At 35.6% G+C, this 26,514-nt stretch overlaps 1 protein-coding gene and 1 long non-coding RNA gene across 51 annotated transcripts in view; one reads left to right on the top strand and one right to left on the bottom strand.

The window, feature by feature from the left end:
• LOC127875025 (uncharacterized) overlaps positions 1–26,514 on the top strand; it is a 305,966-nt gene that overhangs the window by 116,275 nt on the left and 163,177 nt on the right. For 5 of the 49 annotated variants that reach the window (XM_052419798.1, XM_052419807.1, XM_052419779.1 and 2 more), the window contains exon 14: positions 599–679. The exons of 17 other annotated variants lie outside the window; for them this stretch is intronic. In XM_052419798.1, coding sequence (XP_052275758.1) covers positions 599–679 — 81 coding nt within the window. Of the gene's footprint in view, positions 1–598; positions 680–2,261; positions 2,382–3,142; positions 3,208–3,893; positions 3,985–4,948; positions 5,008–5,769; positions 8,102–26,514 lie in introns of those variants that run through there. 27 more of the 49 variants (XM_052419775.1, XM_052419774.1, XM_052419767.1 and 24 more) reach the window with 14 other exon arrangements.
• Positions 1–26,514, bottom strand: part of LOC127875033 (uncharacterized) — a 252,157-nt gene that overhangs the window by 96,233 nt on the left and 129,410 nt on the right. The gene's annotated exons all lie outside the window — the stretch shown is intronic.

Below are 26,514 nucleotides of genomic sequence, written 5' to 3'. Positions count from 1 at the left end.
AGTTCATTCATTTTTGCGTTGAATAAGACCGAGTTTGCGAAAATCGCTGCACAATTGATAAAGTTATGGTTGTTCAAAGCGATGTACCCCGTTTTCGGGTCATTTTAAGTTGAATACCTTGAAAATGAAAGTAGAAATCGGACGGGTCAACAAATAATTACAATAATACCCCAAAGATTGAAAGCCGCTGGAAAGACTGCCTTCTTTCCTTCATAGGACGGCATATAAACTATCCGGTACATTTTTGTACAGAAAATAACCATTTCATTTCATGACGCAATGTTTTTTACGGGAATTACGTTATTAAATTTGTATTTGAGTTTTTGTACACTTTATTTTGAATTTAATTACGTTTTTGGTTATTTTAATTGCGTCGTAACGCAAATACACTTGTTATCTATACGCTTGTCAGTTATTTCAAGGGTATTTATTATTTTGTATCACACTTGAGACTCAGCTTCTCATGTAATACTGCATTACACAAGCTCGACTGGTTATACCCATGGAACAATTGATTACAGAAATATTTGCTTTTTATTTGGCATGAAGTACCTATGTTGCTATTCCGCTCAATGATTGTTGTCCATGTTATTTCCAGAGCTGGTGGACTGTGACAAGGTTGATGAAGGATGCAACGGTGGGCTGCCGTCCAATGCCTATAAAGAGATTGAACGCTTGGGTATGGTAGAATTCTGGAGACTGTTACAGTTAGCTCTTGTAAATGTGTTACTTCTCGTTAGCCAGGTGTGATGCAAGCACCACTTATTTTCAACTAGTCTGTGAATTGATGTACAAATCATACATTTCTTAGGAGTGATTATTAAAACAGTATCTAGATGCATTAAAGTCATCATAGTTCTGTGTTTATAAATAAAATGATGTGCCGGTATTTATTTCACATTTCTCAAACCCAAGTGTATTGAACTTGAAAGGTGTGTTTCCTGTGTAAAACCAGTTCTCAGTATATTCGAGAAATATTTCTACAAAACCCAAGCAAATATCTACCACACTAACAAGTGGTAAAATTGAAACTGGAAGTATGTCATCATCATGAAGTGTCAATGCACAAGACTTTTGTTACATGCCCAGTGATCCACACAGAGTGTTTTGCCCATAAAGATGTCTGACAAAGCAGTGCAGGGGTATTAGTTATGATTGTAACAAAGCTCTAGCTTGATAGTCCTTGAAATACCATGGTTGCAAATAAAACAGCATATCTATTAAATCATTCTAGTGTTTTTTCAAACTACCTTGTGTGGAACTTCAATTAGCTGCTTTTAACTTTCCACAAATTTTCTCTGCATAGTTTCCAATATTTTGTGTGTACATTACTTTGTGTGCAAGCCTTAAATATTTCCCACTCAAAAGCAAAGTTAAAATGGATATATGTATCCAGCATACAACCAGAACAGCCTACAAAAAAAGTAGCAGGTTGTTAAATTTCATGCTGTTTGCTGCTCATCAGTATCTTAGGGTTGGAAATGAAGCTCATGAAACTGTAAAATGAACAGGTCTTTTATTTGATTTTCTATGGGATAACAAAATGCATTTGTTTCTTGCTCTGTGAAAAGGGGGTTTAATGCATGTGCATAAAGTGTCATCCAAGAGTGGATGTTCATCAACAAGTTTTCCTTAAATGTAAAAGGCCATAAAGCAGGAAGTGTTTTAACTGATGAACCTGTGAGGACTGCACAGGCTAATCTGAGATGACACTTAACGAACATGCATTAACCTCCATTTTCTCGGAGCATGACTCAACAACTTGGGGTTAACTGGTTGGTGTGTGACAGGTGGCCTTTAGCCCCTTGCATGCTCGGAAATTTGTCGTCTGCTAAAATGTCGTCTGCTGAATTTCTCTGAATTTCTAAAATTAGCATTTTCTTCGATTTTTTCAAAGAATACTATAAGAATAGCAAACAGTTTGGATCCTGATGAGATACCACGTTCTGTGGCGTCTCATCAGGATCCAAACTGTTTGCAAAGGCCTTGAAAATTTGGTTCCAGCACTGAAAAAGTTAGAGTGAGACAGATTACACAATGAAATGCAATATAAGTCTGTTGATTCTTGAATTAAACTATTTTGAATAACTGTTCATAATCCTATCCTGTTTTCTTTTGGAATGAACTAATTAAACGAACACAATATGTTCAAGATACAGATTGCTTGAAATTCATTTGCTGTTTTCACAAATTTTCTCCTCATAGTTTCCAATAATTCAACTACTGCATGTACGTGCCCTAACTGGTTCTATGTTTGACAGGTGGACTGGAGACTGAGACAGACTACAAGTACAAAGGAGAGGACGAGAAGTGTCACTTCAACCGCTCTGACGTCAGCGTCTACATCAACGACTCTGTGGCCATCTCCTCTGATGAACATGGTACGTTAATTTATATCTATTCATAATTAAGCCAGCATGTGCATTGAGTGTCACCCCTGATTAGACTGTGCCGTATGCACATGCTGATCAGGGACAACACTTTTCGTGTAAACTGGATTTTTGCTTAGATTTAAATGAAAAATACGATTAATTCGGAAAGTGTTGTCCCTTATAAGCCTGTGCAGACTCCACAGACTTATCTGGTACTACAATTTTAAGCATATGCATGAAGCCCCCTTTACTCAGAGCACAACGTATTATATTGTCTTATACCTCTTCTATGCTTTGTTATATTGTTTGCACCTTGCTGCTGGTTTGAGATTCAGTCAGTTAATGTATGATTTAATTTCCACATGATTCTTAGGACTCTTAGACATATGTGTCTTGTTCTGAGAAAACTGGGCTTAATGCATGTGCGTAGTGTCATCCCAGATTAGCCTGTGCAGTCCACACAGGCTAATCAGGGACGACACTTTCCTCTTTTATGGTATTTTTAGTTTCAATGAAGTCCCTCCTTGCCTAAAATCAAGTTTAGGCGGAAAGTGTCTTCCCTGATTAGCCTGTGCGGCCCAATTTTCTCAGAACAAGACACATATGGTAATGCAAATTGGTATTATGGTTACTTTTTGAAAAACTTTAGACACCTTTTGCTTTTGATGTAGACAAGTCAATCATGAAGGTTGCAAAAATAACAACCACAAAAATATGAAACATTTGTATTGCTTTATTGTGAACGTTGTCTTTTTGTTTCTTCTTTACAGAGATGGCTGCCTGGCTCGTAGCCAATGGTCCTATCTCTATTGGTATCAACGCCTTTGCTATGCAGGCAAGTAGAGTCATTTGGTCTAAGGGACATTACTCTTTTGAAACCATAATTATCTTAAGGATTTTACATGCATTTGAACAGAAGCTTAAACATAATGTAAAGAAATGAAGAAACTGCACAATGTCTTTGAAAAAGTTGTATTGTTTTTAGAAATAGCTGAAAGATGCAAAACGACAGATCATAATATCTGTTCACAAGTTTAATAACAGCAATTAAGGGAGCCATGTATAATTGATTTGTACATGCATTTTTTCGCGCCCACTGAATGGCAAATATGAATTATGGGTCCATGGTTGTGTATATGCAACAAAATGTGTGAGACAAACTCCCATCAATTGGCTCATTTATAGATTGCTTAAATGGTAATTCTTTTATCATGCAGAAAATACATGCAATATTTGTATGTAATGGAAGTTATAAGGAAACAATGCATTATTAATCTTGATGTTTTTGTGTTCTTATTTGCTCCATAAACTTCGTCTCACCCTTTTACATGTTACTGTACATGATTTCAGTTCTATGTGGGAGGTACTTCCCACCCCTGGTTAACTTCTAACCTTACATGATTTCAGTTCTCCATGGGAGGTTCTTCCCACCCCTGTCTTACATATAACCTTACATGATTTCAGTTCTACATTGGAGGTACTTCCCATCCCTGTCTTACATCTAACCTTACATGATTTCAGTTCTACATGGGAGGTATTTCCCACCCCTGGAAGTTCCTCTGTAACCCCAAGGATCTGGATCACGGGGTGCTGATTGTTGGATATGGCGTCGGTATGTACTACTTTTCCGACTAAGGAGAAAAGTGAAAAAGTCTGTATGCAACCAGTATCAAACCAGAACAGCCCGCGAGAAACTGGCAGTCTGCGAGTAACTGGCAGTCTGGATCTTAGAGTTGGAAATGAACACATTAAAACTTACAAGACAATTGTATTTGATTTCTAAGGAACTGGAAACTCGTCAAAGTGCGTATCTAAGTGGTAAAGGGTTTTAAGTTGGTGCTAACTTTGGTACATTTTAATTTGCTTTAAGAGTTGTATTGTATGCCTCACCATTCTGATACTATGACAATATAAGAGTCAGGTCTTGTTATAATTTGTACTTCAGAATTTCATCTGAGAGCTTGAAATATAATAATGTGTATGATACTTCAGATTATCTAGAAAGTTACAGGTACAATAATTATTTTGCTTTTCTATTTTACTCTTGAACTGTCAAATCTTGCATGGATGATGTATGTAGCAGAGATATTGTACATTGTAGTTTCCAAGTATATCAACCTTGAACTGGGAAAACTGGGCTTATCGTAACCCTACACAGGCTAATCAGGGACTGCTCTTTCCGCTTGCATTGTATTTTTTTGTTTCAAGGAAATCTCTTCTTCAGAAATGCCCAGTTAAGGCGGAAAGTGTCTTCCCTGATAAGCCTATGTGGATTGCACAGGCTAATCTGGGATGCCATTTAACCTTTTCAGTGTGGGAACCGAACATTAAAGGCCTTTGCAAACAGTTTGGATCCAGATGAGACGCCAAAGAATGTGGCGTCTCATCAGGATCCAAAATGTTTGCTATTCTGATAGTATTATTTGAAAAAAAGAAGAAAATGCTAATTTTATCAATTCAGCAGACGACATTTTAGCAGATGACAAATTTCCCAGCATGCAAAGGGTTAAACCACATGCATTAAACCCAGTGTTCCCAGAAAGCGACTCAAGTTTTGCATTCTTGTCTCTTGTCAGATGGCAGCAAGCCCTACTGGATTGTCAAGAACAGCTGGGGACCTGACTGGGGCGAGAAGGTAAACATTGTATTGCAGTTCATTTATTCATGTGTCCATATCTTCAGAGAACAATGAGGTACAGTCCAGTGTTTTATGTTTAAATCGTGAACTTTTGTCAGTGTGCTTAATTAGCAAACAAATTGGTATTAGATGGTTTAAGTGTGTTTAAAATCAACAGTTAATTCCTTTTCTTTCACAAATATTGACTTTTATTTTTAGCTCGGCAATATAGTGGGGGACATATTGTTTTTGCCCTGTCTGTTGGTTTGTTTGTTGGTTTGTTTGCTGGTTTGTTTGTTTGCCCCAACTTTAACATTTGCCATAACTTTTGCAATATTGAAGATAGCAACTTCATATTTGGCATGCAAGTGTATCTCATGGCGCTGCAGATTTTGAGTGGTGAAAGGTCAAGGTCATTCTTCAAGGTCAAATATTTGGGTCAACATCGCTAATTTAATGTACACTTTTGCAATGTTGAAGCTAGCAAATTGATATTTGGCATGCATGTGTATCTCATGGAGCTTCTTATTTTGAGCGGTGAAAGGTCAAGGTCATCCTTCAAGGTCAAAGGTCATATATATGGGGACATAGTGTTTCACAAACACATCGCTTGTTTTTTTAAAGAGACTTCCTTAAAACAAAAAATTCTGTAAAAGTGTCGTGCCTGATAAGCCTTTGTTGACTGCACTGGCTAATTTGATATGAAACTTTGCAAATATGCATTAAGTCAAGTTTATCTCAGACGAGGGCTCAAATAAACACTTATTTTACACATTCCAGGGCTATTACCTGGTGTATCGTGGGGCTGGTGTGTGTGGACTGAACACTATGTGTACGTCAGCAGTTGTCAACTAGACATGAACACCATGTGTACGTCCTTGGTTGTCGACTAGACATGATTTCTGTTTACACTCACAGAACAGTTTGGAATGCTATGTGTGATACAATGTTGACAATGAAGACGTCAAGGTGAAGAAAGGATCCAATTTCCAATGTTTACAATGTTATTTTTTATGTGTATCTATATTTTTTGTTGACTTGTTATAACCAGATTTGATCACTGCTTTTTTTATGTATATACATATTTGTGTTGACAGTTAATATTAAATTGTGCATGAAATGGTTGAAAGTTACTATTGTTACACATTGTAAATATAACTTATTGCAGTTTAATTATATAAGTTTTCAAATGTTTTGTTTGTAAAATGGTTGAATTTTTATCTAGTTGTAACAAAGGTATGTGCAATGTTTGGATTTCAACAAAATTATTTAAAGGGACTATAGTTATAAATATACTTATTGTTGTCACATAGTATCATCTGAAGATTTTTTTTCTTCTGTGATGTAATATGTACTGCTGGTTGTATTATAGTAAAATTTCAACAAAACATAACTTGAACTTTATGTTCGTATTAATATTTTTACACGATTTTGGTTATTGTATCAGGAATATTTTTAATGTGAGAAAAAAACCTTTAGCATAATACCGATTTTGGGTTTGTACAAATAATATTCCATAAGATATTTATCATGAGCTTGTTATTGTATTTGTTTCAATTTATCTTCAATACTAAGTACACCATTTTCCTTAAACATTGGGTTCCATGAGGTGTTTTTGTATGCTAGTGTGTATATATTTGTTTGGACATAACAATTCAATAATCCAGGTCAAGATTTCAATGTGTAATCTGGAAACTAATTGAGTTGAAATAGTATAAATTGTGTATACACAGCTAAGTTCTAAAGAACATGTTTAATTGTTGAATTCATTTTATACTATTTGCTTGATTCTAAAGAATTTCTAAAGCTGCTAAAAATGGAAAAGCTGTATGTGAGCATCCATTTATTTTTTACTATTTATTCTATACAAATGTATTTCATTGTCTTTATTTCTATCTTATTTGGATCAAAATTGTCAGGTTGTAAAAATGTGATGATATAAAATAAACAAATTATTTTTAGAAAATATTTACATCTTTTGTTAATTAGATTGATTTTGCATAGCCTTGAATCCGTTTGTGAATGTGTGACTGTGATATTTTGTTAGTAAGGCTTAATATGTCAGATGGGATGATGAGTAAGTCTATATCATTTGATCATTCAATATGTTTGTATTTGGATTGATACATGTATGTATTGACATGTGCATTTGGCATGGTTTTTTGTTCGTACAAGTAATTTATGTAAGAACTTACAGATGTATTGTATATTTATATATTCCTGGTGGTTGTTTGACTTATTTTCTTTTTTAATGCCACCTTCTTTGCTTTAATATTTAAGGTTTTGGGTGCTTCTGCCATTCATGTGTTACAATTAATTGGTTTTGAAGCGGAAATAGACTGTGAAAACGTGCGTATTAAATTATTCCTTAATAAATTGCCATATAAAAGTAAACACCAATTTAATGGAGGATTCACAAAAAATAATGATGAATGAGAAGTGTTTTTAAAGGTTTATTATTGCCACATAGGACACCATTTTTGCTCAGAATAGAATATGCATTGAAGAAATTTCTTTGAGTTTCAAAATGACTGAATAAATGTGACGATGTCTGTTTGTTAATATGGTAAATAACCTAAATTAAAAAAAATAATTAGACAAAATCAATTATTCAGTATCGTGATGAGACTTTTGTTGTAAGAATACATATTCCATTGTTAAAAGGCTTAACGCTTAACACCCCAAATACCAGCAAAGGACTGAAAAAGAACTACCAAGCCAAACATTCCAATAAAAAGATATTGCAGAAAAAACGTACACATTTAATCCAGCATTTAAATAATATCCCAAGGTTTTTAGATAATTATTTGAAAATTTTAAACAGTATTCCCTCCTATATCAAGACAGGTATAAGTGACTGGTAACCACCTTTGAAATGGCAACAGTTCTAAGTTTTGTAATGATTTGGCTGGACCAGTGAATGTACGGGTATGTAAGTTTTTAATACACTCCAGATTTACCAGTTGAACTAAACTGTATATTCTTTATATTTCTATTACTTAATCTTGGCACTTTGTGTATTTTGTTTTGTTAATTTTGTTCACATTTTTGTTCACAATTGTACCTTAATATTTCCATACTTTACTGAATAATAAATCGCTTGGAAATAGCTCATTTTATGTTGGATTTTTCCATAAAAAATTGAAAACATATACATATCAATATATTGAATATGTTTGACACTAAGAGACTATTAAGACATGTAGGAATATTCTCAAATTCAAAAAGTTTCATCAGTGACCTTGACCTTAAAGAGAGCAACATAATTGCACGGGACAAGGCCTCTTGATATGATGCTATGAGATCTATATATACATGATCCATGATAATTTATTTCAAAATCACATGATGAACAGGAAAGTTAGGGACCTTGTGGGAACACATAATCTCAGTATGAACATGTAATAAATATTGGAAAACTCTTAAGTGTTTGCTTAGACCTTGACATTTAAGCCAGCACAATGGTTTTGTAACATTTGTTTTTTAACCCTTAAAGGGATCTTTTCACGCTTTGGTAAATTGACAAAATTGAAAAAAGTTGTTTCAGATTCGCGAATTTTCGTTTTAGTTATGATATTTGTGAGGAAACAGTAATACTGAACATTTACAATGCTCTAATATAGCCAGTATACGCATCTTTTGACGATTTTAAAACCTAAAAATTATAAAGCGTTTCAACGCGAAACGATTGAATAATTTGGAGAGTTCTGTTTTTGTCGTTAAATTTTGTGAAACTACGAAGATTGCTTATATAAAGTATAAAATACGTCATGAATGTGTACACGGCGGAATAGCTCAGTAGGCTAAAGCGTTTTTACTTCAGGACTCTGGCAGGACTCCAGGGGTCTCTGGTTCGAAACCTGCTCCGGGCAATGTTGTTTTCCTTTTTTAAATTTTATTCTTGATTTTTTACTGGAGCTTTTACGATCCAATGTTTACATTTATCAATATAAAGCATTTAATGAATAAGTTTAAAAATGCCAAAATCTGTGAAAAGGCCCCTTTAAAGTGCTTTCAAGTGTATTATTTGTCAGTGCTGAATTGTTATATGATAAACAAAAGTAATACTGTTAGTTTACTGAAACTGATGTACAATTATGAATACATACATAATCTGCATGAAAATTGAATTGAAAATTGTTTTGTACACATGAAGATCTATAAATGGACTGAACAAAGGATCATTTCCCTATAAATATAAATGGTTACAATGGTAATAATAAGTGTAATATAATCCATTTTTAATGAAGTGCATGTTTTTATTCATAGATGTATGTAAGTCCTTAAAACATTTTTAACAAACAAACACAAAACATAATCAAAATTTGAGTATAGGTACAGAACAAATATACCACACATAGCAACATTTTACAGATATTGAAAAAATTGTTCATACAATAGAATGAGAAACAGAGAAAAAATATTGCTGTTTTTTTAAAATGACCAGTGTTACTTGGAATATATTCTATGTATAAAGAGTTGTTTAAATAAGTAAACATTGTGATTATGTTGCCATGGTAACACAATTGCAAAGTTAAAAAGGTAGAACATTCTTTTTTGGTTAATTGATACAATTTTACATACTGGTATGTTTTGGTCTTTTTCCGCAGCTGTCTAAACATTAATTCACAAGTTTATTTTCCAGCGAACTAAAAGGGAATATTTGAATGCCATTTTCATTAGAAGTAATAACACAATTAAACATCCTAGAACAAACTGATTTTTTTATGAGCAATATCAGGGTGATTGGTGTAATGATAAATAGTTGACCAACTTTGTCACAGATCGAAAATTTTGGAAAACATGTCGATCAAATTCAACGTTTCAAAACAGTATTGTGATAATGTTTCTAGGTAAATTTGGATAACATCACCATAAAATCAGAATGTTTAATATATAGCCTTTAAGCTATAGATGGTTGGCTTTTGAATATTTGCAATCATTATGTCAGACATCGGTTATTTTTCTCAATTCTATCACACAAGAATCTCACAATCACACAAGGGACTGTGGCTTAAGGTGCTATAACGTCTTCTATTTTTAGTAACATCCATTTCATTTTCAAACAGTGTTAATGAGGACTTCATAAGGCTGCACGGGGAATAATATTTTTAGCAAAATAATAGTTTTTTTTAAATGATAAGCTACATTCCAGTAATAAGTTTTGATGTTGGTACATGTAAAATAAATATGTTGACTGTTACATGATGCATGAATAAATGTCATATTATTCTAGAATACTAAGGCCATCTTAAAAATGTTTGTTTGGGATTTCATGACCCGTTACATGGCAGGTTGGTATGCGTGTTTTTTATAAAAAACTACGGAAAACCGTTAGGTGCCATGGTGGTTACACATTAAAATCCAGAGGGCGACAATGCGATAGTACGATGGCGACAATGCGATAGTACGATGGCGACAATCCGATAGTACGATGGCGACAATGTGATGGTACGATGGCGACAATGCGACAACGCGATAGTACGATGACGACAATGTGACAGTGCTACAATACCATGGTTCGGTGCGATAGTACGATGGCGACAATGTGATATTCATATCGTACTGTCGCCATCGTATCATCGCATTGTCTCCATCGTACTATCGCGTTATAGTACTGTCGTCATCGTATTATCGCATTGTCGCCATCGTACTTTCGCACTGTCGCCATCGTATTGTCGCACTGTCGTCATCGTATTATTGCATAGTTGCCATCGTACTATCGCATTGTCGCCATCTTACTATTGCACTGTCGCCATCGTATTGTCGCACTGTCGTCATCGTATTATTGAATTGTCGCCATCGTACTATCGATCTTTTGCATCGTCGCCATCGTACTATCGCACTGTCGCCATCGTATTGTCGCACTGTCGTCATCGTACTATCGCATTGTCGCCATCGTTCTGTCGCATTGTCGCCCTCTGGATTTTAACCATGATGACCCTAATGGTATTCCGTAGAAAACAGTTTTAATTTTTAGATGTAGATCTTTTTCTTTCATATATGACAATTACAGCTAAGATTATGTATAATGTGAGCCCATATCTTGCAAGCTTTTACAATGTAAGCATTTAAAATGAGACAGAAAAACTGGAATAATATAAGTTATTTTTATATTTAGGTTCATTAATAATATTTCCTTTTAACTTTTTTGTTTTGAAACAAATCTATCAACAAACTATTTTTTATTTATCTTTGAAAAATTATTATTTCTACCAGGTCATGCTTGAAATGTAATGAGCAGCAAAAGAATATCAGAAAACGCAGTGCGGCTCTTCCTTTTTTCCAATGCGCTCCCAGATAATTTGAAATATAAAACATACATTTAAAAGGAATTTCCATGTTACAGGTATGGAAGGTATCCATTCTACATTTTACTATTACAAGTAACTCGCAAACACATGTACATATCTAGAACATTCCTATAAGGTGTCAAAAATTAGTTTGTTTCTTTTTGCTATTTATACCCCCATTACCATTGGTAATGGGGGCTATGTAGGAGTAACATTGTCGGTCTGTCTGTCCCGAAAATTTCATTCGATCTTCACCAAACTTGGTAAGAAGTTGTATCTAGTAGTTGCCTAGGTCAAGTTTGAATATGGGTCTTTTCGGATCAAAACTAGGTCACGGGGTCACTTAGTGCGTTTTAAACCGAAAGTTTGTCAGGACCATAACTATGTCAGTTATCGTTAGATTGTAAAATGACTTGGTATATTTGTCATCAAGGGACGGTGTGTCATGCGAAAGAAGTACGTTGATATCTCCAAGGTCAAGGTCACACTGGAGTTGCCCATACATGAGCTTGTCCGGGCCATAACTTTGTCATTTTTTGTGAGACTTTAAAATCATTTGGCACATTTGTTTACCGTCTTTGGACGGTGTGTCATGCGAAATATTTACGTTGATATCCCCAAGGTCAAGGTCATACTTTGAGTTCAAATGTAATAAATGGCCATAAATGAGTTTGTTTGGGCCATAACTATGTCGTTCATTGTGAGCTTTTAAAATCATTTGGCACATTTGTTCACCATCATTTGACGGTGTGTCATGCGAAAGAATTACGTTGATATCTCCAAGGTCAAGGTCAAACTTTGAGTTCAAAAGTAAAAAATGGCCATAATGAGATTGTCCAGGCCATAACTATGTCGTTCATAGTGAGACTTTAAAATCATTTGGCACATTTGTTCACCATCATTGGAAGATGTGTCATGCGAGAGAATTACGTCGATATTTTCAACCTCAAGGTCAAACTTTGAGTTCAAAGGTCAAAAATGGTCAAAATGATCTTGTCCGTACCATAACTATGTCTTTAATTGTGAGATTTTAAAATCACTCGATACGTTTGTTTACAATCATTGGACGGTGTGTCATGCGAAAGAATTACATCGATATCTCAAAAGTCAAGGCCACACTTTGAGTTCAAATGTCAAAAATGGCCATAAATGATCTTGTCCGGGCCATAACTAGGTCATTAATTGTGAAATTTTAAAATTACTCGTTACATTTGTTCACATTCATTGGACGATGTGTCATGCGAAAGAATTACATCGATATCTCCAATGTCAAGGTCACACTCGGTGTTCAAAAGTCTTAAATGGCCATACACGAGCTTGTTCGGGCCATAAATATGTCATTCTTTGTGAGATTTAAAAATCGTTCTGTACATTAATTTTTTTCACAGTCATTGGACGGCGTGTCATGCGAAAGAATTCAAGAGTTCAAAGATTAAAATGGCCATAAATGATAATGGCATAATAATTCTTAAAAATCGCCATAAATTAGCTTCTCTTGTTCTGTGAAGACAGCATGCAAAATATTCTGTGTCAATGCAGATTGTAGGGGTATACGTCACGTTTGTGACAAAGCTCTAGTAACATTTTGTGGAGATCGTAACAAATAAAGTATCAAGAAATCACTTTTTAAATTTGTAGAAATTAATGTACATGTACAATATTTTTCATCGTCTTGTCTAATTGTTTGAAATACTCTTTTTTATTCACACAGCCATTTTCCATTTTGCATGATTGAATGGAGCAATGCTTTGTTTTTTAAACATTTACTCTCTGAACATACTTTCCAAATAACTGTTTTTTTTTGTTTGGAGCTCTAAGGCTTTTAAGCCAGATGAAGTCCAGTCTAAATCAAGCCCCTAATAAATTAGTTCCTAGTTAACATATCAATGGCCATAGTTTTGTTGACAGAACTGCTGTTTGCGTAGCTCTGGTAGGACCATTCTCCTAGACATATTGCCTGACCCGTAGATAGCTCTGGTATGGCATGTTCACCATTCTCTCAGACATATTTCCTGATCCATGGGACCGGTTGTGGAATGGTCATTAGCATAATGTGAGGAGGTTTTTATAAATGTAGCAACAGCAGTAAGATGTAGTCCGACACTAATGATGTGGAAATCTTGACTGGTACTGGATGTCGGAGGGATTTAGTGGTCATTAATTACTTTCACTGGACTGGAGTGGCCAGTGATGCACGTGTCCCTCTGATATCTGTTCTGACAGACACAAACACAAGCAGTAAGTGACAAGGTCTGGAGGTCCAGTGGTTAATGTCTTATTGTTACCTTGGAAACCTTACTAAAATGTTACTGTTTAAAATGTTGCTTGTCAATTTAGTATTTTGTTTTTAGCTTTCTGCATTATAAACGCTTTTAGTCTTGTTTTTTTAAACAATTGGACTATCTGGTTCGTTGGCAGTTTTAGCAATATGAGTGAAATCCAACGGGGTATAATAAATGAAAGTTTTGTGGATAAACAAATCTAGATATCAAAACATGTACTGTGATTTATTCAATAGGACTTATTGTCTGTACAAAGTATTCATCATCAATGACTCGCCAAAAGAGCTTATTTTTCTGTTGATTGTCCAATTATTTACAAACTTATTGCTTGGGTGGAATGCTATACCAATTTTGTAATATTTAACTGTGACTTCTAGTGTCTTTGCCACAATGATTTCTTCAGCGTTTTACCTCAGGGAATTTGTCAAATTTAGCCAATTAAGTTCAATCTAGGTTAATCAAAGTGTCCTTAACACCAATGAGAAATGTTTCTTTCATTGTAACTCATCACATAATTGAGAGCCTGCTGTGACCTGTGGTCCTTTACAGCATGGTCCTGGGGCCTAACTGTCTCCGTTATTCCTTCCTTTCACTGCCCATTACCCAGCCCCAATAATTGATATGCCCTAAGCTTGTCATCAGAGTTTTCAAGGACCCTCTATGAGACCCTTTGGTATTTACAGCACTTGCTTGGGACTTGATTGGACTGCGACACTGTAGGCATGTTGCTCATATTGGGTCATCTGATAGACTTGTAGACTTGAAGATAATAAAATAGAGTGCAGCAGTATCTACTAGTATATTCTGGAGCTAAGTGTGTATAACGCTAGTAAAAAGTGAAAATAAAATAAAAAAAGGTAGTGAACATTTAAAACAAATAAATACTTTTTATCATTTTTGAGTACAATATATAGCATCTTTATGTGTAAATGGATTTCATATTCATATTTAGTTAAAGAGGACAAGTTATATATAATTCATGATCAAATTATATTACCTAATGGTTAAGTTGAAGTTTGGTCATTAGAAGAAGTGAAATATTAAAGTAAAGTTGTTTTATTTAGTTTTCTTGAGAAATGTTTAAATGGCAATTGTTGTAAAGCCAGTATAGTGAAAATAATATTAATGGTTCGATTATTACACAGCAGCTTTTTGTCTATACATTTTCATTTTATTTGAAAATGATTGGTCATTTGTAATAATATTTAATTGCAGATTTCTTTTACCAAAGTAAAGGTTGCGTTTTGATAGCAGCGTGAAAAAGACGTTGTAATAACATTCAAATGTCCAAATTGTATCCAAAAAGGTAATGACCAAATTATCACGTCATAAAAATTGTGGTAAATTGGCAATTACAAAATGTCCCAAATTTGTGTGGCAATCAAAATTATTCAATTATTGGGAGCCAATTTTGTATTGTGTTCGTTTCCCAACCAACCAAACAACACATTGAAAAATAGTTTTTGCGTATATCTGTCGATCAGTTACGATGATACCCCAACATTTTACAGCCGTCCCATTGGACACTGAAGCAGCCAAAAAATCAAATACTTTCGGGGGACAGTATGGACTTAAAAGAACATAATTAAAAATACAAATTATTCAAGCCATTGATTCAAAGTGTGCTTCACCCAGCGACATTTGGCTGGTCTTTTTCCACAACATTTTAATTGTTAAATGTATTGGTCACATGGCTTGGGATCTCCCTTCTAATTCAGTGTAGCACTTATTGTTTGCATTGTACATGATTATTTGCATTTTATCCCAGCAATTGCTAGGCCCTGTATGGTACTGGTACTGTTTTGCGTGACAAGAAGATATTATGGTTGCGGTGTTCAGAGCAATTTTAATTTAATTTCGCTGCCCAGGGTGTTCTTTGTTATAATGAACTGTGCGGTCGTTTGGAAATGGTGAAACCTTGTTATGGATTGTGCTCTATACATGGTCAGAATTGATTATAGAGTTTTATCACCAAAAATTATCCTTACAAGTTTGTAATTGTGCTCTTTTATGGACACCAATTACATTTTTAATTTGTCCTTTGACTTGGACACTATACATTTATTGGACAGGTTTTTTCAACACAATATAATTGAACAAGACAAATTTCCGCACTTAAGAAAGACGAAAAAATAAACTTTATTGTAAACTGAATCATCGTTTTAATTCAATTTAACTTAAGATCTTTTTATGCTGGCACAGTATGTTTAAGAAGATGCTGTTGCTGCCTATGATGATAAAACAACCTGTAATATAAATATTTACTATATTTATGTTTTAAAATAAGAATTATTATTATTACTTAGTGATGTTCCCTTTTTAGGAAGCTTTTTACTTCTGTTTATTGTCAGTGTTCCCTGTATTTTACATTTCGCATCAACCCTTTTGAATATTCCGTTCACAAAACTTTCTGCTTGTATGTTATTTGTCTTACAAGAAAATCTCTTCTGCCCTGAACTGTCTACTTTAGACTGGAATTGCCATCCTGGATCAGCCTTAGTGTACGTGTACGTTTATTTTATTTTTTGTCTTAAATGACCCATCTCCTGTGAACTTGCAGGTTGCAGTGTGAACACGTTCAAGTGGGAGACGGGCAACTCCTCGTACCAGCCCTGTCGTGAGCAAAGCCACACGGACGTGACCTGGTCCAAAGAGTGTCAGTGCTACAACAGCTACTACCTGGCGGACACTGACGGCAAGAGCATGCCATGCACTCGTAAGTTATTTAGTGAATAGTTTTTATACACATATCATTGTACTATGAAGTCAACGTCATTGTGTAAATGTTGTAATTGTAAGTCAACGTCATTGCATGAATGGTGTTCATACTCATATTATTCTGATTTATGACAATTTCAAGATCTTATTTGCAATATTGTTGCGTATACTTAACCTTGAGAGATTGTATTTTCAGTTCCAACTTGGAAAGTGTTTAAATTATCGCATTGTCTTTCTGTGAAGATCATGCAAAAACTTTGAAGTAGGGACTGAATTTAGGAGCTCATTTGTTGTGAAACATGCTCAAAATGGAGACAATACGCGTCCTCATTGTTTCCTGACAGAGTAAACTGTTTTGAATATTTGTTTCATTACAAATGAGCTGACATAGCTAGAATCTTGATTTCAAGCTCTCTTCCCAGAGATATTCTACAAAACTGCATATTTATTTGTGGATATAAATTATGCTGTTAAATAACCTTGGAGCAGACAATCCTGTATAAGAACTGTGTGAAAGCAAGTGATCCTGCTGCAGGTTGACACTTCGTAACACATGGATGAATTTGTATCAATTCAATATGGATAACCTTTGCAGTAAATTTGTATAAAACATGTATTGACACACAGAGTTATTGTTCAATTTAATTTGTGATCAATTAGATAAATGGGAGAAGTAAATAGTTATTTGAAGCAAATGTTCATGATACAAATATATTTTTCAAAGAATTTATTATCCTTAAAATTATTTCCAACTGCAATATTTATTTTATCGACTTCCCGTTAACGTTGACTCTTTCATTTCAATATAAAATGCCATATAAAATATAGGCCTTTGATATTTTCTTGAATAGAATTTGCAGATTGATAGTTCGTGTAAATATTGCAGTATTTAAACATTATTACAAGTAATTGTATAAATATATATCAAAATGTTTCTTGAAGAAACTGTAGGTGAATTGTCACTTAAAAATAATGCATCATTAATTCAAATACTTCTCTAGTAGCATAGTATATTATGCATATATCATCGTTTCAATCAAAAAGGGACACATTAATAAAATGTTTCTCCTCAGTTTTCAGCACATTTAAATAAACCGTTCCCGATTATGAAAATTATGAATATGATAATTTTTGTTCATATACGACATGTTCGTCACTTGAGTACAAATTGTACAGGGCTTCTGAATATCAAACATAACATTTCACTTTAATTATTTGCTGTGATAAATGCTATAAATTGTCCGGCATTTTCTGAGCGGCTATTGTAAGAGTGAAAGCTGGAGTAAAATATCAAGATTTTACCATTTCTGAATCCAGTACTGCCTTTGTTGAGGCCAGCATCAATCCAAATTTGTTCTTGAAAGCAAATTTTAAATAATATATTATTTGAATACAGGCCAGTGTTTGATCACAGGGTGAGCAGTTTTTAATCGTACTTGTACTGATGTTTTTTTTCACGCTTTACTGTGGTTTAGAAGCGATTACATAAAAGTGATACAATAAATCAAAGTGGTCACACAATGGATTTCTGTGGACAATATGATTACTTATACACTAAAGTGTAAAATGTCACTTATTGTCAACCGCACTCTGGAACAATTGTGCTGGAAATGTATAGACAGCGATGCTGTGCCAGATAAATGCTTTATGCAAACATGTGAATTAAATGAGTCTGATATGTTCATATGTGAGATTAAGATCTTGGATCGAATGAATAACCGTTTTCGTAGTGCGTTCTGTGCTATTAATTTAACTTGATATTTTAAGTCATCATGACATTAAGGGTGTGTTGGAGTGTGTTTAATTGGTATTTAGTTTCCAACATTTAATTTGCTACCTTTATGACTTCTATGCAAACCTAACGTCAATCTATATTACTTTTTAGTGTGGAAAGATTTAAGTGATAAAATATAATTACGAATAAAATTGGATCTGAATGCATTGGATATAACATTTGGAATTGCATTTTTTACTCAATATAATTGCGACTGTTACATCAAGATGTATTAGATAATGATACTATAAATGATATAGGCGATAATTGTGTTGCGCGGATGCATATCAAAGGAGTGTTAGGCTGCAACAAGCCACAAACAAAACCGTAGTTTAGTATGATATATTTGATATCATTAAAGCACTTTCCTTTTCTGATAACTAACTCATTGAGATATATCAAGGAAAAACATGTAGATTAAGCATCATTTTCTTTCATTTCAAATATTATTTATGCTTCATAAAAACTACAAATCTTAACAAAAATGTGCTATATATTATTTTTGCCTGAATTTATTTAAGATTTTATAAAACAATATTACATATTGCCTGTATGATTTTAAAGGAATGTCAAATTATTGACAGATTCATGTTAGGTTTCCATTCCATGAATTATGATCTCCATAAAACATGCATCAACAAATTCTCAGAATTACAAAATATGCAGTAAAATGTTTGAAGCTATTTTATTGCATTTCATGCCTTTAGCCTTCAAGGATGTATTGTAGAACCAATGTATCTCAAATATTGTAACTGATGATATGAGCTTTTGTTGCACCGAATGATGATTTCACTGGGTCTAATGTTTTATTGTGATGCATTTAAATGTATAATGGTTTCAATAATTCTTGGAAATTAGTATGAAAACATCTTTTTTAATTTATAGGGGAACCAATCACTTAGTGTCAGTTTTCAAAGAATTTAAATTATAATTTTAGCTTTGATAATGATAACTCATCTAATAATTATGAGAAAAAGTTTCGCCATGTTTAGTAAGGATTCAAACATTAGTCTGCCATGTATTTAATGTTTTGTTTAAATATTTATAGGCTAAGGGAAGTCTGAAAGTGTACTTACAACAATAGCTGATATAACTTTTAGGCTTTGTGCCCTGACATTTTCAAAAACAGTAAAATTGCAAAAATTGTGTAACTTGTCCAACTATACAATTTTAGAATTTGTGCCGTTGTTGCACTAAATGCAGTAAATAAATATCTGCTGTTGTTTCTAGAGCCTCCTTCGGCACCGCTTAGTATCACCGTGGTAACAGTGAGGTGTAGTTGTCATGGCTACCCCCCGGACAAGCAAGGTGGACGCACATACACTGTGTACCGCGTCGACTGCACCAAGTGCTTTTTGGACGTGTTGTACAGACCACGGGCTGACAGCTTCAACTCCACTAGGTAGGCTAGAGGGGTCACTTATACTCTGATACTATGCCACTAATCATGAACATTCTGAGTAGGACTCTACCTTGGAGCCAAACAGTTCATGAGTTTGAAACTCGTATATGGTGAAAACACTTTAATGTGAACTTGGAATAAACTTAAAGCGTACAATTAACTCTGTTTTCTGAAAAAAAAAAGTTTTATCGGTTGTTTGTATTTATTTGGACAAATTGTTTCGTAAAATTTGCAAATGCATATATGAATGTATCATATGCATTAATATTTCTTCACAAGTTGATGTTTCGTGGGCTTTTCTAAAATCCTCCAAATATACAACATTGTCCTTGAATGCATGATACAGTTAAAAACTACCGTCTTAATGACAAAAATACATCACTGTAAATAGAAAGGTCATGGAAAAGTGCTTATTGTACAAAAAACTATAGACAGAATATTACTAAAATACATGCAGAACATGAAATTATCAGTTTTGTTTGAGATAAGCACCAGTCAAAGTTTGATGTCTTATTCCAATTTCACATACCACGGTGTTAGTGTTTTAAAGTATAAAATGGTTGGCTGTTTGGGGCTAGGTCGGTGGTTGGTTCATGCGCTTCGTGACCACGGTTCATTCCCCAATCCCAGTGCATATGAGTTTGGTAAATGGTCACCATACCAAACAGGTGGGTTTACTCTGGGTACTACGGTTCGCCCCGCAGCATAAGACCCCACCAAAATGAAATAACTTTCAGTAAAAACTAAATAGCTTTAAATTGCAGCTATAATTCAAAATTCCTCCCAACTTTTGTGAATCTAGTAAGCAAATAAGGTAGGAGTGCTGGGACACACTCCGTGTCTGTGGCCGGAAAGGACCTAATACTTTTCAAAATACACACACAGGAACAATGGTTCTATGAAAAACAAAACCTTTGAAACTACACGATAAAAAATCAAGGACCTTTCTTAAAATTCTTTTGTCCATGACCAAGTTAAAACATAAATGTCTTTCATTGTATATTTGTTTCCCTATGGAATACATTTACTGAAACTGAAGGAACATTACTGATCTCAAAAATTCTAAAAAAGGACATAATTATTTCAGCATTCAAAAATTGTAAAGAACAATTGGCTCATGAAAACATAAATATTCTTCCTCTCCAGAGATGAAAATAAGCATTCAAATCAACAACAACAACAAAAAACCATGTAAATACTATATTCAGTGTTGAGGCGAAGCGTCTGCAGCCCAGAACGACGTACCTGTAAATGGTGAAGATCTACGCGGAGAATGGGGTCAGCTCACTGAACCCAGAGCAACCCAACTACCTGCAGCATGAGTTCACCACAGAGGCCACCATCGCAGAAATATACGATATCAAACTCACAGACTACGTTGATGACTTAAACAAAACTTTTAATGGAAATTAAATTATCTCGATGTTGTATACAGACGTTATGAGATTTGAGAAAATTGCTGCGGATATTATGGAACCTGATGTCCTGATTAGTGATATAGATTCGTTTGAGATGTCTGTTCTCTTTGCCGCGGATAATGTTGACCACAATATTGTCACCCTTGATGGCAAAGGTACTTTTCATGGGATGGGTATCATTGCATATATCACCTCCGGAACACGGACGAACTTTCTGATTCCGCATAAACAGACCCCAGTGCTGAACACTAGAAATAAGACAAAAATCCTATCTTGGAGTACCGGTTACTAAGATATCCTTGTCATGAGGTAGTGTTCGAGGACCTGCCGCTATTTCTGGATTATGACATGAGGGTCCATAATTTGTGGAAAGTCTCCTTCAGCTTCAGGCAGGCAACGCCAAATTGGCAGGGAATGATGCATATTTTGCATCAGGGGAGCCAGCACCCTGGGCAGTCGTCCGTCAAATTCTTGCCTATGATCGATAAGTACTCTGGGGACAAATCGGGCATTCTGTCAACATTAGACTTTGCCATGAAGCACAAAATTTCCGCAATTGTAACGTTTGACCAACCCTTGTATTGGAAGACTGCCGACATAGTCATTGATGCGACACAATGTAGTTGCCTAAAAACATTGTTTTGATGTTGGGGTGTTTTCATACACTCATGAACTTACTATGGGCCATAGGATCCCTCATGGAAGGAGCCGGTCTCAAAAACATACTTGAGACTGTCTATGGGGAAAATGCAATTGTGACAGGGAAGGATGTCCAGAGGGCTTTGCGGGGCCATTTTCTTGTTGAGAAGTGCCTTCACCGCCAGCTCATATCCGAAATAACCAAAGATCCTGAGATTCAGATACTTCTGGATCAGGCCGAGGAGTTGTACTCTTCCCTTCTTAGGTGCGAGACGACGATAGCAGATGCTACATGTTCTGAGATTTTGATCAAACTCAATACGGCTATAGAGAGGAAGAAACATGAACTTGCCAAAACATCAAAGACAAGCAAATTATGGCTGAATTATAAGCTAATGGTCAGCATAGCAAGCATGTTGATCAAGGCGGATAGTTCTGGGCGTTAGCTGATGCATTTGCAGGCAGTATCCGATTGTCTATCCGTCTTTGGTGCAGCTGGGCACTTCAATTATCTGCGGTCTGCTTATTACTATCTTCAGCAAATGAGCAGCCTAGAGACAACGCATCCAGAAGTTTATCGAAAAATTTGTGATGGTTTTCACGTTGCTCGTAGGAGCTATCAGTGCTGCGTGGAGCTAAGCAGTGATCTTGTCATTGAGCAAACATGGATGAGGTCTCTTAAGAGGGCAGGCGGTCTAACTAGCAGCAATGGGATAACCGAGGAAATGCAAAACCTTTGGACCCTATCTGCACCTGTAACATCTGAGTACAATAGTGCAATGCAGGATTACACAGAACTTGCCTATTCTAAAAGTCCACAACACAAAGAGTCGACTGAGGCGTGCATCAAACGAGATGCTTCTGATCTCGAGAAAATGCATACCAAGGTTACAACATGCTCACCCTACACAGCTGATCCTACTCTGAGAAACATTTTCAATGGGATAGTGGCTGGGTCAGATGTGAATGTGCATGCATTTCAGGAGGTTGGGAACAAAATCATAAGAGATATCGAAGGAAAGTCGGCCTTTTCTTACAAATGTAATAGAAAAGATAGAGCCAAAAGTCTTGGGAATAGCTCCGCTGTCAAGATTGTTGAAGACCGTGCTATTGATCCTGCCCTTCTGTTCCAAAGTTTCTTGGTAGTGTCAAAACCTGGAGATCTTGCCCTTGAAGACGTATTGTCGAATGAACTAAGCCCCCATCACCCTGCCCTATTTGAAGCCAAGAACATATTTCGCAAAGCAGACAAGCCTCAGATCATTCAGGCAATTAGAGATCATGCTGTAAACGCATCAAGTGAGGCTGTGATGAACTGTATTCCGAAAACAGAGTGTTACTAGCTTGATGGTGGCTCCTTACTACATCGTTTACCATGGAAAAAAAACCGACACAAACAACGCAATAGCCGAGTTTTATGCATATTTTACTGTAAGGCATTACGGACAAGCGACAGTGGTGTTCGATGGTTACGCAGACGGTGACATGATTTCTCTGATCAGCACAGCTATGAATATTACGGGGTGTACTGCCATTGTATCACCAGGGGATGCAGACGTAGATATTGTTAAAGCAGCAGTGGAACGACCCCGTCATAGCACCACAAAATTAATCGGCGAGGATACAGATTTGTTAATCTTGCTTCTGCATTACTCCAATAAGTACCATAAGACCATCTAGTTTCGCTCTGATACAAACAAACAGTCAAAGCAACACAAAGTGTATAACGTTAATCTTTTAAAGAACTTTTAGAAGACGAAGTGTGCAATGAGTTGCTCTTTGTTAATGCTTACACAGGCTGTGATTCAACTTCCAACCAAATCTTGGTAAAGGCTTGATGGTGGAACTGTTTGGTGGAAAGTCCAATGATTCCTTAGAATCACTGCGCCATAAAATTTTAATAAAGAAAGTGACTAGTGCCGAAGCATTTGTCACTCCTGAGCGACTTTCCCGAACATGACATGCAATAGTATGTCATAGCCAACGCGTATATTATCAAATCATGGTGTGGATGGGGATGGCAAATAATATGAAGCCTACTATTTGGATGGAAAACGACCAATTAATTCCAATAGTTACCCAAAGCAATCCTGCACCTGACGAACTGTTGCAAATCATACATTGTAACTGGTATGTAGGATGTAAATCCTCTCGATGCAGCTACAGACGCTATAGATTCCCCTGCACTGCTGTATGTGACCCTTGCCAAACTGAAAACTGTGACAATCCAAAAAATTCACAAGAGGTTTGTACTGAAGAAGAGGAGGTCGACACGGACAATTTAACGCATTGAGACAAATTTTATGGACAAAGTTTATGGTGTATCAGTGGACAGCGGAATGTCATTAATTGTATTTCATGATTACCCAACTAGCGAATTACATCATCAATGTAATCTAAGTGTTCTTTGTCTCCAAAACTATGGTGTTTGACATAAAAAATAATCACCTTTGAATTAAACGTTATGTACTTGCGGTCCTTCTTATTGTGGCGGTGCCTATTTTTGGATGGCATGTTAGATTTCTACGTAACATAATAAACTAATACTATGCCTGGTGATCTTAAAGTGTTCTTTGACCTCCAAAACCTAGGTATAGAAACCAAAATAATCAATTTTTAGCGGGTAGTTACATAGTTCTGATCATAAACAGGTTTTGGTGGCCATCTTGAAAAAATCTACTTTTCGGAAGTCGGATTTCGGTAAATTTTTTATATGTTATGATGTACCTTCTACCCTACCAGGATCAGTCAAAATACATTTTGTAGCAACTTTTGGGGGGTTTAAGTGTATATTGACCTGACTAACTTCCTCATCTTAGAATGGAAAGTAAAAGTCTGAGGATTCCTGTATGAATAGTTTTCATTTTGATTTTTCCCAGTTTTATTATACCCCCTTTACCAGTGATAAAGTGGGCTAAATACTGTAGTCGCTTTGTCGGTCGGTCTGTCGGTCGGTTTGTCGGTCGGTCTGTCTGTACCAAAAATTTTATCCGATCTACACCAAACTTGGTCAGAAGTTGTATCTAGATGATTTCTAGATCAAGTTTTAATATGGGTCATGCCAGTTTAAAAACTAGTCACGTGGTCACTAAGTGCGTTTTAAACCGAAAGTGTGTCCGGACCATAACTATGTCATTTATCGTTAGATTTTAAAATGACTTGGTACATTTGTTCACCATCATAGGACAGTGGGTCAGGCGAAAGAAGTACGTCGATATCTTCAAGGTAAAGGTCACACATTGGGTTGCCCATAATTGAGCTTGTCCGGGCCATAACTTGTCATTTATTGTGAGACTGTAAAATCATTTGGTACATTTGTTCACCATCATTGGGCGGTGTGTCATGCGAAAGAATTACGTCGATATCTCCAAGGTCAAGGTCACATTTTTAGTTCAAAGGTCAAAAATGGCCATAAATGAGCTTGTCCGGGCCGTAACTATGTCGTTCATTGCGAGACTTTAAAATCATTTGGCCCATTTGTTAACCATCATTGGACGGTGGGTCATGCGAAAGAATTACGTCGATGTCTCCAAGGTCAAGGTCACACTTGGTGTTCAAAGGTCAAAAATGGCCATGTCTGGCCCGTAAATATGTCGTTCATTGTGAGATTTTAAAATCGTTTGGCACCATTTGTTCATCATTATTGGACGGTGTGTCAGCAAAAGAATTACGTCGATATCTCTAAGGTCAAGGTAACACTTGAGTTCAAAGGTCAAAAATGAACATAAATGAGATTGTCCGGGCCTTAACTATGTCGTTCATTGTGAGATTTTAAAATCATTTAGCACATTTGTTCACCATCATTGAACGGTGTGTCATGCAAAAGGATTACGTCGATATCTCCAAGGTATAGGTCGCACTTTGAGTTCAAAAGTAAAAATGGCCATAAATGAGCTCGTCCGCGCCATAACTATGTCGTTCATTCTGATGCTTTAAAATCATTTGGCACATTTGTTCGCCATCATTGGACGGTGTGTCATGCGAAAGAATTATGTCGATATCTGCGACATCAAGGTCACACTTTTAGTTCAAGGTAAAACAAAGCCATAAATGATCTTGTCCGGGTCATAACTATGTCATTCATTGTGAGATTTTAAAATTACTCAGTACATTTGTTCACAATCATTGGACGGTGTGTCGTGCGAAAGAATTACGGCAATATCTCCAAGATCAAGGTCACACTTGGAGTTCAAAAGTAAAAACAATGGCCGTAAATGAGCTTGTCCTGGCCATAACTAGGTCATTCATTGTGAGATTTTAAAATGACTCTGTACATTAATTTTGTTCACAGTCATTGGGCGGCGTGTCATCCGAAAGAATTCAAGAGTTCAAAGGTCAAAATGGCCATAAATGATAATGGCATAATATTTCTTAAAAATCGCCATAAATTAGCTTCTCTTGTTTTGTGAAGACAGCATGCAAAATATTCTGTGTCAATGCAGCATGTGGGGGTATACTTTACTTCTGTGACAAAGCTCTAGTGTTGTTCAGCCATTGGTACACTCCAAATAGTCTGCTCTAACATCTAGAGTTGCAGTACAGGGTGTGGTAGATGCAAACGGCCCTGACATTTCACGTTCGAACTGCTAAAGAGTAAGTTTGGGCAAAATACACTTCGGTCTTTCAAATGAAATTAAACTATGCAGTTTGAGCGTTCCCCTTTTAATGAAATGGATGAGCACAACATTTACTTAACGTGTTGTCTTCAGTACTGTACAGAGGCACGACACATCAATATCGGACTAATTCGTGAAATGAGAATGGAAATTGCATCGAATCCGTTTAGGAATGCGCTCCTTATGTAGAAAAACATTACGTCCATTACAGTCTTTTCAACTATTCTAATGTCGTATTTCACACATTAAACGTCTCAATTCATTAAACAGATGGCGATGAAGTGCATGTAATACAATCATAGTATAATTTGTGCTATGTTTTAACAATCCTATAAAATAGATTTATTTCATTGTACTAGTATTTGTTGTACAAAGTCCGCAAA

This window comes from Dreissena polymorpha, chromosome 3, assembly GCF_020536995.1.
Source record: "Dreissena polymorpha isolate Duluth1 chromosome 3, UMN_Dpol_1.0, whole genome shotgun sequence".
Taxonomy (NCBI): domain Eukaryota; kingdom Metazoa; phylum Mollusca; class Bivalvia; order Myida; family Dreissenidae; genus Dreissena; species Dreissena polymorpha.
Note: the sequence above shows the minus strand (reverse complement) of the source record. Positions and strands in the feature narration are given on the sequence as shown.